Source organism: Bombina bombina, chromosome 2, assembly GCF_027579735.1.
Source record: "Bombina bombina isolate aBomBom1 chromosome 2, aBomBom1.pri, whole genome shotgun sequence".
Classification (NCBI taxonomy): domain Eukaryota; kingdom Metazoa; phylum Chordata; class Amphibia; order Anura; family Bombinatoridae; genus Bombina; species Bombina bombina.
The window spans coordinates 189,935,953-189,952,053 of record NC_069500.1 but is presented as its reverse complement, the minus strand read 5'-3'; the positions used below and the strand labels follow the sequence as shown (position 1 = coordinate 189,952,053).

At 38.2% G+C, this 16,101-nt stretch overlaps 1 protein-coding gene across 4 annotated transcripts in view; it reads left to right on the top strand.

Annotated features, from left to right (window-relative positions):
• POLK (DNA polymerase kappa) overlaps positions 1-16,101 on the top strand; it is a 399,961-nt gene that overhangs the window by 269,665 nt on the left and 114,195 nt on the right. For all 4 annotated transcript variants that reach the window (XM_053701396.1, XM_053701394.1, XM_053701393.1 and 1 more), the window contains exon 8: positions 8,578-8,702. In XM_053701396.1, the coding sequence (XP_053557371.1) occupies positions 8,578-8,702 (125 nt within the window). The remainder of the gene's footprint in view (positions 1-8,577; positions 8,703-16,101) is intronic.

Below are 16,101 nucleotides of genomic sequence, written 5' to 3'. Positions count from 1 at the left end.
CTGTCATACCCTCACACCAATCTGAAGTGGCCATGAGGGAGGTTTTGTCAGATGGGGAAATTTCAGATTCAGAAAAAATTTCTCAACAAGCTGAACCTGATGTTGTGACATTTAAATTAGAACATCTCCGCGCACTGCTTAAAGAGGTGTTATCTACTCTGGATGATTGTGACAACTTGGTCATTCCAGAGAAATTATGTAAGATGGACAAGTTCCTAGAGGTTCCGGCGCACCCCGACGCTTTTCCTATACCCAAGCGGGTGGCGGACATAGTGAATAAGGAGTGGGAAAAGCCCGGCATACCTTTTGTTCCCCCCCCTATATTTAAGAAATTATTTCCTATGGTCGACCCCAGAAAGGACTTATGGCAGACAGTCCCTAAGGTCGAGGGGGCAGTTTCTACTCTAAACAAACGCACTACTATTCCTATCGAGGATAGTTGTGCTTTCAAAGATCCTATGGATAAAAAATTGGAGGGTTTGCTTAAAAAGATTTTTGTACAGCAAGGTTACCTTCTACAACCCATTTCGTGCATTGTTCCTGTCACTACAGCAGCGTGGTTCTGGTTCGAGGAACTAGAAAAGTCGCTCAGTAGAGAGACTCCATATGAGGAGGTTATGGACAGAGTTCACGCACTTAAGTTGGCTAACTCTTTTATTTTAGATGCCGCTTTGCAATTAGCTAGATTAGCGGCGAAAAATTCAGGGTTTGCAATCGTGGCGCGCAGAGCGCTTTGGCTAAAGTCTTGGTCAGCGGATGTGTCATCCAAGACAAAATTGCTTAACATCCCTTTCAAAGGTAAAACTCTATTTGGACCAGAATTGAAAGAGATTATCTCAGACATCACTGGGGGAAAGGGCCACGCCCTTCCACAAGATAGGCCTTTCAAGGCCAAGAATAAGTCTAATTTTCGTTCCTTTCGCAATTTCAGGAACGGACCGGCCTCTAATTCTGCATCCTCTAAGCAAGAGGGTAATGCCTCACAACCTAAACCAGCCTGGAAACCGATGCAAGGCTGGAACAAGGGTAAGCAGGCCAAGAAGCCTGCTGCTGCTAACAAAACAGCATGAAGGAGTAGCCCCCGATCCGGGACCGGATCTAGTAGGGGGCAGACTCTCTCTCTTTACTCAGGCGTGGGCAAGAGATGTTCAGGATCCCTGGGCACTAGAAATAGTTTCTCAGGGTTATCTTCTGGAATTCAGGGAACTACCCCCAAGGGGAAGGTTCCACATGTCTCACTTATCCTTAAACCAAATAAAGAGACAGGCGTTCTTACATTGTGTAGAAGACCTGTTAAAGATGGGAGTGATACACCCAGTTCCAATAAAGGAACAAGGAATGGGATTTTATTCAAATCTGTTCGTAGTTCCCAAAAAAGAGGGAACTTTCAGACCAATTTTGGATTTGAAGATCCTAAACAAATTTCTCAGGGTACCATCGTTCAAGATGGAAACCATTCGAACGATTCTACCCACTATCCAGGAAGGTCAATTTATGACTACCGTGGATCTAAAGGATGCGTACCTACATATTCCTATCCACAAAGAACATCATCAGTTCCTAAGGTTCGCCTTTCTGGACAAACATTACCAGTTTGTGGCCTAGGAGGGACTATATGGCCAGCTTTGCTGGGACTCTTTGCCATTTCCTGTTGGGGAAGAGATATTCCCACAAGTAAGGATGACGCCGTGGACCGGACACACCGTTGGAGAAAGTAATTTATCAGGTAAGCATAAATTCTGTTTTTTCATAAATGTATTTGTTACTGAAATGTGCTAAATAGCAGCAAACTTTTTTTTTTAAAAAAATCAAATATATAGAAGATGGGAATATGTTTGATGAAGTGAGTTGATGCACTCTGATTAGATTTATGATGTTACTTTGGGCATTGCCCACAGCACTCCGAGTAGATTTATACTGTTACTTCAGGCTTTACCCAGAGCTGCTTGGGTAATCCTAGGATTACCTGGGTAATGCTAGGATTACCCAGTTTCGGACTTTACCCGCAATATATATTTCTTTCATGTAATTGGCAAGAGTCCATGAGCTAGTGACGTATGGGATATACAATCCTACCAGGAGAGACAAAGTTTCCTAAACCTCAAAATGCCTATAAATACACCCCTCACCACACCCACAATTCAGTTTTACAAACTTTGCCTCCCTATGAAGGTGGTAAAGTAAGTTTGTGCTTGATTTTCTTCTGTGATATGCGCTTCTCAGCATTTTGAAGCCCGATTCCTCTCAGAGTACAGTGTTTGTCAGAGGGATGTGAAGGGAGTATCACCTTTTGATTCTATGGTTTTCCTCACTGGAAATCTTTTCATAGGTGCTCTGTTATCGGTCGTAGAGATTCGTCTACTACCTCCCTTTTCAGATCGACAATATACTCTCATATTCCATTACCTCTACTGATACTTTTTCAGTACTGGTTTATGTGGATGGGTGTCTTTCGGTAAGTATGTTTTCATTACTTAAGACACTCTCAGCTATGGTTTGGCCCTTTATGTATTAATATAAAGTTTTAAATATATGTATTGTATTTATATTTGCCACGAGTCAGGTTTATGTATATTTCCTTTTGCAGACTATCAGTTTCAAAATTGGGAAACATATTTAGGAAGTTATTTTTTCTTACCTGGGGTATAGTCTTTTCTTCAAATTGACTGTTTTTTTTTTTCATTAAATTTCGCAGACAAAATTAGGCTCGCAAGGTCGCAAAATGCTGATATTTATTGCGTCATTTTTGGCGCGAGAATTTTTTGGCGCAAAGGTACGTTCTGTGACGCAAATTCGTCATTTCCAGCATCTTAGTTGACGCCAGGTTTCCTTGCACAAGGTTGTGTCTGCCATGACACAAGTTGTCATTTCCGGGTGTTGTTAGCGCCAAAAAAAAATATTTTGCGTTGTGCCTCATACTTGGCGCCAAATAATTAAATTATTTAAACCCCACTTCCTATATGCCTCTTGCCTTTTTTATGCTCAGAGGGCTATGCTGTTTGCATTTTTTTCCCATTCCTGAAACTGCCAAATAAGGAAATTGATAATTTTGCTTTATATGTTGTTTTTTTCTCTTACATTTGCAAGATGTCTCAATCTGATCCTGTCTCAGAATCAACTGTTGGAACCCTGCTGCCTGATAACAGTTCTACCAAAGCTAAGTGTATCTGTTGTAAATTAGCAGAGATTATATCTCCAGCTGTAGTATGTAACAGTTGTCATGATAAGCTTTTACATGCAGAGAATGTATCCATCAGTACTAGTACAATGCCTGTTGTTCTTTCAACATCTAATGTAGATGATATCCCTGTGAATATAAAATATTTTATTGCTGATGTGATTCAGAAGGCTTTCTCTGCTATTCAGCCTTCTAATAAACGTAAAAGGTCTTTTAAAACTTCTCATAAAGTTGATGAATTTCAAATGACCGACAACATACTGAATTATCCTCCTCTGATGAGGATCTGATTCAGAAGATCCTACCTCAGATATTTACACTGACAAATCTACTTATCTCTTTAAGATGGAGTATATACGTTCCTTGTTAAAAGAGGTGTTGGTTAATTTGGATATTGAGGAATCTAGTCCTCTTAATACTAAAACAAGTAAACGTTTAAATTCTGTTTATAAACCTCCTGTGGTTACTCCAGAGGATTTTCCAGTTCCTGATACTATTTCTGAGATTTCAATGGAATGGGATAGGCCTGGTACTTCTTTTATTCCTTCTTCTAGGTTTAAAAAGTCGTATCCTTTGCCAGCAGCTAGATTGGAGTTTTGGGGAAAAATCCCAAAAATTTAAGGGGCTATTTCTACTCTTGCCAAACGTACTACTATTCCTATGGAAGATAGTACTTATTTTAAGGATCCTTTAGATAGGAAACTTGAATCTTATCTAAGGAAAGCTTATTTATTTTCTCGCTATATTCTTAGGCCTGCTATATCTATGGCTGATGTTGCAGCTGCATCAACTTTTTTGTTGGAAAGCTTAGCGCAACAGGAAACAGATCCTGATTTGTCTAGCATTGTTTGCTTGCTTCAACATGCTAATCATTTTATCTGTGATGCTAATTTTGATATAATCAAAATCAATGTTAAATCTATGTCTTTAGCTATTTTAGCTAGAAGAGCTTTGTGGCTCAAATATTGGAATGCTGACATGGTATCTAAGTCTAGATTACTATCTCTTTCTTTCCAAGGTAACAATTTATTTGGTTCTCAGTTCAATTCAATTATTTCAACTGTCACTGGGGGGGAGGGAGTTTTTTTGCCTCAGGATAAAAGATCTAAGGGTAAATCTAAAGCTTCTAATCGTTTTTGTTTTTTTCGACAGAATAAGGAACAGAAACCCAATCCTTCCCCCAAAGAATCTGGTTCAAATTAGAAACCTTCAAGTTGGAATAAATCCAAGCCTTTTAAGAAATCAAAGCCAGCCCCCAAGTCTGCATGAAGGTGCGGCCCTCTTTCCAGCTCAGCTGATGGGCAGATTATATTTTTTCCAAAACATTTGGGCAGATTCTGTCCAAAATCAGTGGATTCCGAGTATTGTCTCTGAAGGGTATCGAATATGATTCAGAGTAAGACCTCCTGTAAGAAGATTTTTTCTCTCACACATTCCAGCAAATCCAGTGAAGGCTCAGGCTTTTCTGAAATGTGTTTCAGATCTAGAGCTTTCAGGGGTAATCATACCAGTTCCGTTTTCAGGAACAGGGTCTGGTTTTTTATTCAAATCTATTCATTGTCCCAAAGAAAGAAAATTCATTCAGGCCAGTTCTGGTTCTGAAAATTTTGAATAGTTTTGTAAGAGTGCCAACTTTCAAAATGGTGATTATAAGGACTATTCTGCCTTTTGTTCAGCAAGGTCATTATATATCCACGATAGACTTACAGGATGCATATCTTCATATTCCGATTCATCCAGACCACTATCGGTTTCTGAGATTCTCTTTTCTAGACAAGCATTACCAATTTGTCGTTCTTCCATTTCGCCTAGCGACAGCTCCAAGAATTTTTTCATATATTCTCGGTGCCCTACTCTCTGTAATCAGAGAACAGGGTTCTAAGGTGTTTCCTTATTTGGACGATATCTTGATACTAGCTCAGTCTTTACATTCTGCCGAATCTCACACAAATCAACTAGTGTTGTTTTTTCAAAGACATGGTTGGAGGATCAATTTATCGAAAAGTTCCTTGATTCCTCAGACAAGGGTCACCTTTTAAGGTTTCCAGATAGATTCAGTGTCCATGACTCTGTCTCTAACAGACAAGAGACAAATGAAATTGGTTTCAGCTTGTCGAAACATTCAGTCTCAATCATTCCCTTCAGTGGCTATGTGCGTGGTAGTTTTAAGTCTCATGACTGCAGCATCGGACGAGATCCCCTTTGCTCATTTTCATATGAGACTTCTTCAGCTTTGTATGTTGAATCAGTGGTGCAGGGATTATACAAGGATATCACAATTGATATCCTTAAATCCCAATGTTCGACTCTCTCTGACTTGGTGGTTAGATCACCATTGTATAGTTCAAGGGGCTTCTTTTGTTCGTCCAACCTGGATTGTAATCACAATAGATGCAAGTCTTTCAGGTTGGGGAGCTGTCTCGGGATCTCTGACAGCACAAGGGGTTTGGAAATCTCAAGAGGCGAGGTTACCAATCAATATTTTAGAACTCTGTGCTATTTTCAGGGCTCTTCAGGTTTGGCCTCTGTTGAAGAGAGAACCATTAATTTGTTTTCAGACAGACATTATCACAACTGGGGCATATGTCAATCAGGGTGGGACTCGCAGTCCCCTAGCTATGAAAGAAGTATCTCGGATTCTCTCTTGTGCAGGATCCAGCTCTTGTCTAATTTCTGCGGTACATATCCCAGGTGTAGACAATTGGGAAGCGGATTATCTCAGCCGTCAGACTTTACATCCAGAGGAGTGGTCTCTCCATCCAGATGTGTTTTTTCAGATTGTTCAGATGTGGGGTCTTCCAGAAATAGATCTGATGGCTTCCCATCTAAACAAGAAACTTCCCAGGTACTTGTCCAGGTCCAGGGATCCTCAGGCGGAGTCGGTGGATGTGTTAGCAGTTCCTTGGTTTTACCAACCTGCTTATATCTTCCCACCTCTAGTAGTTCTTCCAAGAGTGATCTCCAAGATCATCATGGAACAATCATTTGTGTTTCTGGTAGCACCAGCATGGCCTCACAGGTTCTAGTATGCAGATCTTGTCCGGATGTTCAGTTGCCAACCTAGGCCTCTGTCTCAAGGACCGTTTTTCCATCAGAATCTGAAATCATGAAAATTGAACGCTTAGTGCTTAGTCATAGAGGTTTCGCTGACTCAGTGATTGATACTATGTTACAGGCTTGTAAATTTGTTTCTAGGAAGATTTATTATTGAGTTTGGAAGACTTATATTTCTCATAAATTCTCTTGGCATTCTTTTAGAATTCCTAGAATTTTACAGTTTCTTCAGGATGGTTTGGATAAAGGTTTGTCTGCAAGTTCCTTGAAGGGACAACTCTCTGCTCTTTCTGTTTTTTTTCACAGAAAGATTGCTAAGCTTCCTGATATTCACTGTTTTGTACAGGCTTTAGTCCGTATCAAGCCTGTCATTAAATCAATCTCTCCTCCTTGGAGTCTTAATTTGGCTTTGAAGGCTTTACAGGCTCCTCCTTTTGTGCCTATGCATTCTTTGGATATTAAACTACTTTCTTGGAAAGTGTTGTTCCTTTTGTCTATCTCTTCTGCTAGAAGAGTTTCTGAATTATCTGCTCTTTCTTGTGAATCTCCTTTTCTGATTTTTCCCTCAGGATAAAGCAGTTTTGCGGACTTCATTTAAATTTTTACCTAAAGTTGTGAATTCTAGCAACATTAATAGGGAAATTGTTGTTTCCTCTTTATGTCCTAATCCTAAGAATTCTTTGGAGAGATCCTTACATTCTCTGGATGTTGTAAGAGCTTTGAAATATTATGTTGAAGCTACTAAAGATTTCAGGAAGACTTCTAGTCTATTTGTTGTCTTTTCTGGTTCTAGGAAAGGTCAGAAAGCTTCTGCCATTTCCTTGGCATCTTGGTTAAAGCTTTTGATTCATCAGGCATTTTTGGAGTCTGGTCAGGCTCCTCCTCAGAGAATCACAGCTCATTCTACTAGATCAGTCTCCACTTCGTGGACTTTTAAGAATGAGTCTTTAGTTAATCAGATTTGCAGAGCAGCAACTCTGTCTTCTTTGCATACATTTACTAAATTCTACCGTTTTTTATGTATTTGCCTCTTCGGAAGCAGTTTTTGGTAGAAAAGTTCTTCAGGCAGCTGTTTCAGTTTGATTCCCCTGCTTATGTTTTAAGTTTTTTCTTTTCAATTATGAGAAAAACGTATTTTTTTGGATGTGGATTTAATTTTTTCAGCGGAAAATGGCAGTTTTTATTTTTATCCCTCCCTCTCTAGTGACTCTTCTGTGGAGTACCACATCTTGGGTATTACTATCCCATACGTCACTAGCGCATGGACTCTTGCCAATTATATGAAAGAAAACATAATTTATGTAAGAACTTACCTGATAAATTCATTTCTTTCATATTGGCAAGAGTCCATGAGACCCACCCTTTTTATGGTGGTTATGTTTTTTTGTATAAAGCACAATTATATTTCCAGTTCCTTTTTTGATGTTTTTTCTTCTTTTTCTATCATCCCACTACTTGGCTATTCGTTAAACTGGATTGTGGGTGTGGTGAGGGGTGTATTTATAGGCATTTTGAGGTTTGGGAAACTTTGCCCCTCTTGTTAGGATTCTATATCCAATACGTCACTAGCTCATGGACTCTTTCTAATATGAAAGAAATTAATTTATCAGGTAAGTTCTTACATAAATTATGTTATAAACATTTACATGTGAAGAGGATTTTTTATATAAATGGCAATATCACATAATGATTTGATTGACTTTTGTCAGCGTCAAACAATGTGTTTTTTGAATAATATATATTTTACTACATTTTATTAAATTATCAAATAAAACCAGTTGGACTCACGACATGTACGCTTTAAAATATTGTTTGCAAGTGTCATCTGTTTATTTAATAAATAACACTTTGCAGAAATGGTCATTTACATATGTGCACATAAATCATTCCCTGCAATTGTGTTGCCCTCATAAAGATGAAAATGTGTTTCACTTGATATTGACAACCTTTGTTTAATGAATGGGGAAATGTTAAATTTTACGGAAAAACTGAGACAAAACGGAGCTGCATTTGTTATACTTTACTACATCAATGAAACAAAAGCAAATCCAAATAAAAAGTTAAAAATATTTGTTATTTCATTTTCTGTTATTTTATAATTATAGTACATTTAAAGCTCTTGTGCAGTCTTTGAATTAGAATTCTAGTCTGTGTTTAATGTTCATGGTATTTGATGTGTCATTGACTAGAGGGAGCGTACTGACTGAATAAATGCTCCTTTGAGCTCAGAATGGCAATGAAGATGAACTTGCATCTTTCCCTGAACCAATAAATCAATAGCAATTAGGCAACCAGTGCATTAAGTTTATCATCATTGTATTCAATGTGTTTTGTTTTGCATTTAGGCATTGCTCCAAACATGTTATTGGCCAAAGTTTGCAGTGATAAAAATAAGCCTAATGGACAGTACAGAATTCCACACGACAGACAGGCTGTAATGGATTTTGTCAAGGACTTACCCATTAGAAAGGTAGGTGATGTGTTTTGGATATTCGTTTGCATCTGAGATATTATCAACAGCTAACATCTGTGTGTCCCAAGCTTTATTTATTTTTATTTATTTTTAAAAACCCTAGATATTTGCATTTGAAATCTACAGTACCATTGAGTTATTTAACATAATATCTTTTTCGGATTAAATGGACCTACAAGTGTAAACATAAAAGATCATTCCTGGGACTGTCAATTTTTAGGGATATTGGTGTGTTGGGGATATTGGTGTTTTAGGGAGCCACAGGGCTTTATCTCTAAAAGGAAGAAAAAAGGATAAAAAAGCAATTTATTTTATAAAGTTTGTGAGAGTCCATGATCCAGTACTCCTGGGAATTATACTCCTTGACATAAGGAGGAGGCCAAGGTCTCAAAACTCCCAGAGCCCTTAAAACCTCTTCTACCTTACTGTAAACTAGTCTTGTCTTTGCCTTCACAGGAGGAAGGTGAAGAAGGAAGGGGCTCCAGGTGTTTGTTAGAAGGGTGCTTAGACCAATTTGAGGCCCAGTTTTCTCTCAGAGAGCTACTGACTGGACAGAGGGATGTCTTTGGTGTATGGGTAGTGGCACAAAAACATTGCAGGGGACCGGTCCCTAGCCTCCTCCTGTTGGTTCAGTGTGCTATTCTATATATTTATATCCTCTGCTGTCACTTGTACAGCACTGGATTGGCTATAATCTGGAAGCAGTTTCTTCTGCTTATAGTAAATCTAGTAGCTGGGTGCCTATCAGGTAAGTGTGGGGGTTGTTATTGGCAACCGATTAGCCTGTAGGCTATTAGTAGGTACTCACTTATGGGTATATCATAGCTTGGGGACCGTTATGTCAGGCATTTTAGGCTTGGGCATATAAGTACCTTATTTCACCCTTTAGGAGTGAGGTGCATTAAGTAATGTTAGTGCATGCTTATTTTTTGTTAGCACGTGTCAGATTGTTTGCCCCTTTTTCTCTTTCTTGGACATCAGATTTTTCACACTTTTATTTTTATACACTCGTCGAGTAGGTGTCCTATTGCACGTTAACGTGTCTGTTTTTTTTAGCATGCGCTTAGTCTCTTGTGTACGTCTGTATATTCGGCCTTTCATCGGGTTAGCGCTCTTCCAATATTGTATTGATATTTAAAGCTCCGGAAGTTTGCTTAAGCCTTTGGTAAGGGGGTAAGATTTAATTGCTTCCAAGAGCTTCTTTATTTGGGTTTAAGGTTGCCTTAATTACCCTACATTTATTGCTATGTTTAAATCATTGTCTGTATTTTGATTTTCTCATTGCCTGTCTTATATATTCCTTTTCATTACTTTCAAACTGAATGTTCCCTAACCTTATTCTTGAGATTTATCTTCTGAGGGTGAAAAGGAGTCACTCTCTGATTTAAGAAACTGAATCTTCCTCTTTTTGTTTAAGCTTGAACAGCTTTGTTCTCTTTTTTTAGAGAAGTGTTATGTACTTTTAGGGGTTCAGGATTCTAATATAATTTTATAAACCCTCTTTTAAGTCTCCTAAAGTATTTCCAGTTTCTGATGCGATCTCAGAGATAGTGTCTAAAGAGTGGTCTAAGCCTGCTAACCCTTTTAAATCCTGCTCAAAGATTTAAAATGATGTTTTCTTTACCTGCTGTTTTTTTATTTATTATTTATATATTTATTGAGGTTAAATCAAGGCATACAACAGGATAATGTCAGGTGCATACAAAATGCCAATTAGAAACAGAATACAATTATAATATACACCATTTAGATAATTTGCCTATCAAAATATAAACCTTCAAAGGTATTCAATCACAGGGCCACTCATGGACCTCAGACACATACAAAATAATGTCATATATTAACCTTACTTTCAAGTAGTTGACTTCATAAATTGACTCAAACTTTGCTAAATACTGGTTGAAATAATTAAAATAAAGACTGACAACTGCCTATATACTAAGGAAAGACAAAATTATAGTACAAACTATGTAAATTATGCTGCATTAGTATAGAGAATAGCCTTTACTTATAATCTTAAAATCTAATATTGCTAATTAATAAACAATATATAGCGAAAATTTGTTAACCGGGACACAAAATGTAAAATTAAATGACTGCTCTGCAAAATATGTCAGGTAAACTATATAGCAGTATATGTTCCATAATTAAGTAATAGATAATAATTACCCAAGGCAGCAGCATTTGACTTTACTAGTCTTGCTAACGTTTTTATAAATAGAAAGGAAAATAGCTTTAACATAAATTCAACTACTTGGCATGATTAAGGTGTTAAGATGTGACATGTTATCATTTATTGTTATTATATTGAATATTATTAAGATCATTTTGCATTAGTGGGATATAGGTAGGAAAAAAAACTATATTATCAGCGGTTAAAAGTCTCTGGATTTAATCAAGGAAATCAAGTGTACTATAAATTAGTAGATGGGGGTGACTTTTGTGTCCGCCAGGAAGCAAGATAAATGTAAACAACGTGGCTAGTACTAAATAGACAAAATTAAGCAACTGAATAACCCTAAAAAAAAAAAAAAAATGTGCTACCTGGTGTGAAGAAAAACAAAATGAAAAACACTGCAGAAGAGTTGAACAGGTAGGCTTATATATCAGGTAGACGATGCGGGGGATAGTAGCTTAATATAAAAAGACTGCAACCTAGTAGGTACAGTGTAAACAGGGGATAATCAAGCACATGTACTTTAGAATTATAGCATTTATACCAACCGGTATAGCGGTCGCAAGTATCTTTGGAGCTAAACTGAATGTTAGGCATAAGATGTCCGGTTATGATAAGCCCAATGACAACAATTAAACAAGAAATCTCCAATAATAAACATATAAATCAGTTGGCTCAAAATAATAGCCATGATCAAGCAGTATATATCATCAGTAATCCTGATTTCTCCCGCTTGACCTCGCAGGACTTAGTTTGCATATCTGGTGCAGATGTCCAGTTGTCCTTCGTGGCTTTTTTTTTGCATCACAACTGTCTGTCTCATGGTCCATTTTTTCATCAGGATTGCCTGGAAATTGAACACTTGCTTTTTATACAGAGAGGTTTTTCTGATTCTGTCATTTTGGTTCAGGCCTGGAAACCTGTGACAAGTAAGATTTATCACAATGTTTGGAAGCTTTTATTTCCTGGTGTGTGGAATATAGGTTCAGTTGGCACTCTTTTAGAATTTCTTTAATTCTTCAGTTTCTTCAGGGTGGTTTGGATACAGAGTTATTTGCTAGTGAGGGTCAGTTCTCTGCTCTTCGTCTCTTATTTAATAAGAAGATTGCTTAATATTCAGAATGTTATCCAGGCTTTACTACTGTTTAAGCCTGTGATTAACCAATTTCTCCTCCATGGAATCTCATTTGGTTTTCAGAGCCTTGCAGGTTCATTTTCTTTGAACCTGTGCATGTTTTGGATATTCAGGTTTTGGTTTTTTGGCTATTTCTTCTGCTAGACAAGTTTCTGATTTGTTTGCTCTTTTGTGGTGAGGATCCTTATCTTGTTTTTACTTATCTTGTTTGTACCGGATAAGGCAGTTTTGAGAACTAAGTTAGATCTTTTGCCTAATGTGGTTTCTTCTGTGAACATAAATCGTTAGACTGTTGTTCTCTCTTTTTGTCCTGATCCAAAGAATTCTAAGGAGGAACATCTCCATTATTTGCATAAGATCAGCGCTTTGAAGTTCTACTTTGCAGGCTACTTTGACAATTTTCTAATTTGTTTATTCATTTTTTCTGGTTTTAGAAAAGGGCCAGACAGCTACTATGTTATTTGCCTCTTGATTAAAGTTTTTTCATAAATCTTACTTGGTGGCGGTCAGAGCATTTAATATTACTGTAAATATTTTTTCCTCCATGGAAAAAACTCCAAAAAACTAATCATCCATTATATTTGGAATAGTATAAGTCTGGTCCCGCCCATATTACTTACGGACTCCACAGCTTGGGTATTAGTTCCCAGGAGTAATGGATCTTGGACTCTCACCACCTTTAATTAATTCATTTAAGGAGAGGAAAGAAAAACGCTGAGTCCCATAGTATATCCATTAGTTTATTGGATACAGGCCTTCATGTACAACAAGGTGTGAGCCCCTTATCTGACGTGTTTCACTCATGGGTACATGCGCTTCATTTCTTTAATTTGGTGAGAGTCCACAATCCCATGCTCAATTATTTTCTATTATGATTGGGGGGTTTTCTGGTGGCAGTTTGAGTATGCAACTCCTTTTCATTACTCCTGTGTTCTGTTCCTACCTTGTTCTTTTCTAGCTTGGCTATATGTCAGACTTCCAGTAAGGTGGGAGGGCTTTTTAAGGCATTTTGGGATCTTTGCCTCCTCCTAGTGGCCAGGAGTATAATTCCCAGTAATGGATAGTATTTTATTTAGAACAAAATAATCCAATTTCTTACTATGGGCTAGATTAAGTGGGGTGCGCTAACTGTTGCACACGATGGAGTGGTATATCGGGGGTCTATGCACGCGTTGGAAGTAGCGCGTGTATTACAAGTTTAAAGTAAACGTTTTAACTTCAGTGTGATTGAATTTAACGTGCATTGGAATAGTGTGAATTCTGATCTCTGGTTAAATGTTATGCGAGTCCAAAAAGTGTCCCAAAACACATAAAAAATAAATGTAAAAGTACAGTTACACTAATAATAACAGTCTGATAAAATATATATTGAAATATGCATTTAAGAATAAATAGAACATATCCTGCTATATTAATATTTCATATCTGGTTAGAGCACTTGAGAAAACGCGATTGGGTTTGTGCACAAGTAAGGGTGTTTATGTTCCACTTTTCACACTCCATTGAGTTCTCTAGAGGAATGTGTTAACACAGTGGCGATATTCAAAGTTCGGCTTTTTGCACACGGTGGGTTAGTGATCATGAGAAAATGTTACTTTCAACTTGTAATACTCGCTCTACCCAACGCGAACAAAAAAACTTACTATCCTTGTGTTTTAATTCCTGCAAAGGGTTAACTATCACATTTTGCACATTCTTTTTATATGCCCACTTTGAGATACCAGCTACTAGTGAGCATGTGCACAAGTTGACAGTGTATACTTAAATTATTCTATGTTTGGCTTATGGCTGTAACATGATACAGGGGATCATCAAATGGGGAAAAAGTGTTTTTGCATTGTATTTTGATTATCTGCTTGTTAAATATATATATGTGTGTGTGTGTTTATTAAAATTCTGTGTATTTCTTGAGAAAGATAACTGGAAATTCAGGATGCTTTCACTGTGAGCTAATTCTGTGTGACACACCAGGATACACAAACAACATTCTGGTTTAGGAACACTGGTCCCAGAAAGAAATATTTATGTAATAGTTTCCAGTGAACCTGAAAATAGGCTTTCTGTTCAAATAAAATCTTTCCACTGTGCTGCCCCTTATCTGTGATTAGGGCTCTATCAACTACCTACCTTATCTTGCTGACATTTCAGAATACTGCACAGCACAAAAATATGTGATATAATAATGATGCTCTTTTAATGGAAACAAAGGGGTGACTTTACTGAAGAGAGCTCTTGTATCTTCTGATGAATGTAAACCTTTTTCAGGGGAAAAAGGCTACACTTGTTGGAATATCTAAATGGAAATTAAAGAGTAAATACATGCTAGAAATAATCATATATTGAAAGGCAAAGATTAGTTTTAGAATAATATGTTGATGTGTTATGTATAATTGTATTGTTTAAATAGTGTAGAAGTTTATTTCTATAAGTAATGGGCGCTGCCAAATTTGAACTAGTTTTCTATTTATCTCTGCTGAGAACAATTAGGGACATATATAAATCAGGCAATCAAACAGCTTGTGCAAACAAGGCTGTGTGGAAACCCTGTTAGATAATCAAGTGTTCGATACAGCCTTGTTTTAACAGTCTCTCTTATTACCTTTTTATAGCTGTCCTTAAAGGCATACTAAACCCAGATTTTTTTCTTTAATGATTCGGATAGAGCGTTTAATTTTAAGAAACTGTCTAAGTTACTCCTATTATCAATTTTTCTTTGTTTTCTCTTGCTATCTTTATTTGAAAAGCAGGAATGTAAAGCTTAGGAGCCGGCCCATTTTAGGTTCAGAACCCTAGATAGTGCTTGCTTATTGGTGGATACATTTCGCCACAAATCAGCAAGCGCTATCCAGGGGGCTGAACCTAAAATGGGCCGACTCCTAAGCTTTACATTCCTGCTTTTAAAATAAAGATAGCAAGAGAACTGAGAAAAAATGATAATAGGAGTAAATTAGAAAGTTGCTTAAAATTACACGCTCTATCTGAATCATGAAAGAAAAAAATTGGGGTTAGTGTCCCTTTAACCCCTTAATGACCGAGGACGTGCAGAGTACGTCCTCAAAAAAAAGGCAGTTAACGCCTGAGGACGTACCCTGCACGTCCTCGGTGTGGAAAGCAGCTGGAAGCGATCCTGCTCGCTTTCAGCTGCTTTACGGTTATTGCAGTGATGCCTCGATATCGAGGCATCCTGCAATAACCATTTTTAGCCATCCGGTGCAGAGAGAGCCACTCTGTCGCCCTCTCTGCACCGGACATTAACGGCTACGTTCGTTGGTGGGTGGGAGCCGGTGTGGGAGGTGGGTGGCGGCCATCGATGGCCTTTGTGATGCGGAGGGGGGCGGGGACGACCGGGGGGGACGCGCACGGACGCGCGCACGTGCACGGGGAGGCCGGGCGGGCGCGTGCACGGGAGGGAGCGGGTGGGAACCACTACGCTACAGAAAGTTTTTTGTTAGAAGTGGGGATCAAAGGGGTTAATATATTTATTTGGTGATCGGTTTGGCTGGTGGGGTATTGGACTGTGGGGGGGAAGCTACACTACGGAAACAAATAAAAAAAAATAATAAAAAGAAAACATTTTTATTTGCATACTGGGTACTGGCAGACAGCTGCCAGTACCCAAGATGGCCCCAATAAGGCAGAGGAGGAGGGTTAGGGAGCTATTTTGGGGGGATCAGGGAGGTTGGGGGCTAAGGGGGGACCCTACATAGCAGCATATGTAAATATGCTAAAAAAAATATATATTTTTTTTAATACCTTTTATTTTAGTACTGGCAGACTTTCTGCCAGTACTTAAGATGGAGGGGACAATTGAGGTGTGGGGGAGGGAAGAGAGCTGTTTGGGAGGGATCAGGGGGTGGGATGTGTCAGGTGGGAGTCTGATCTCTACACTAAAGCTAAAATTAACCCTGCAAGCTCCCTACAAACTACCTAATTAACCCCTTCACTGCTGGCCATAATACACATGTGATGCGCAGCAGCATTTAGCGGCCTTCTAATTACCAAAAAGCAACGCCAAAGCCATATATGTCTGCTATTTCTGAACAAAGGGGATCCCAGAGAAGCATTTAAAACCATTTGTGCCATAA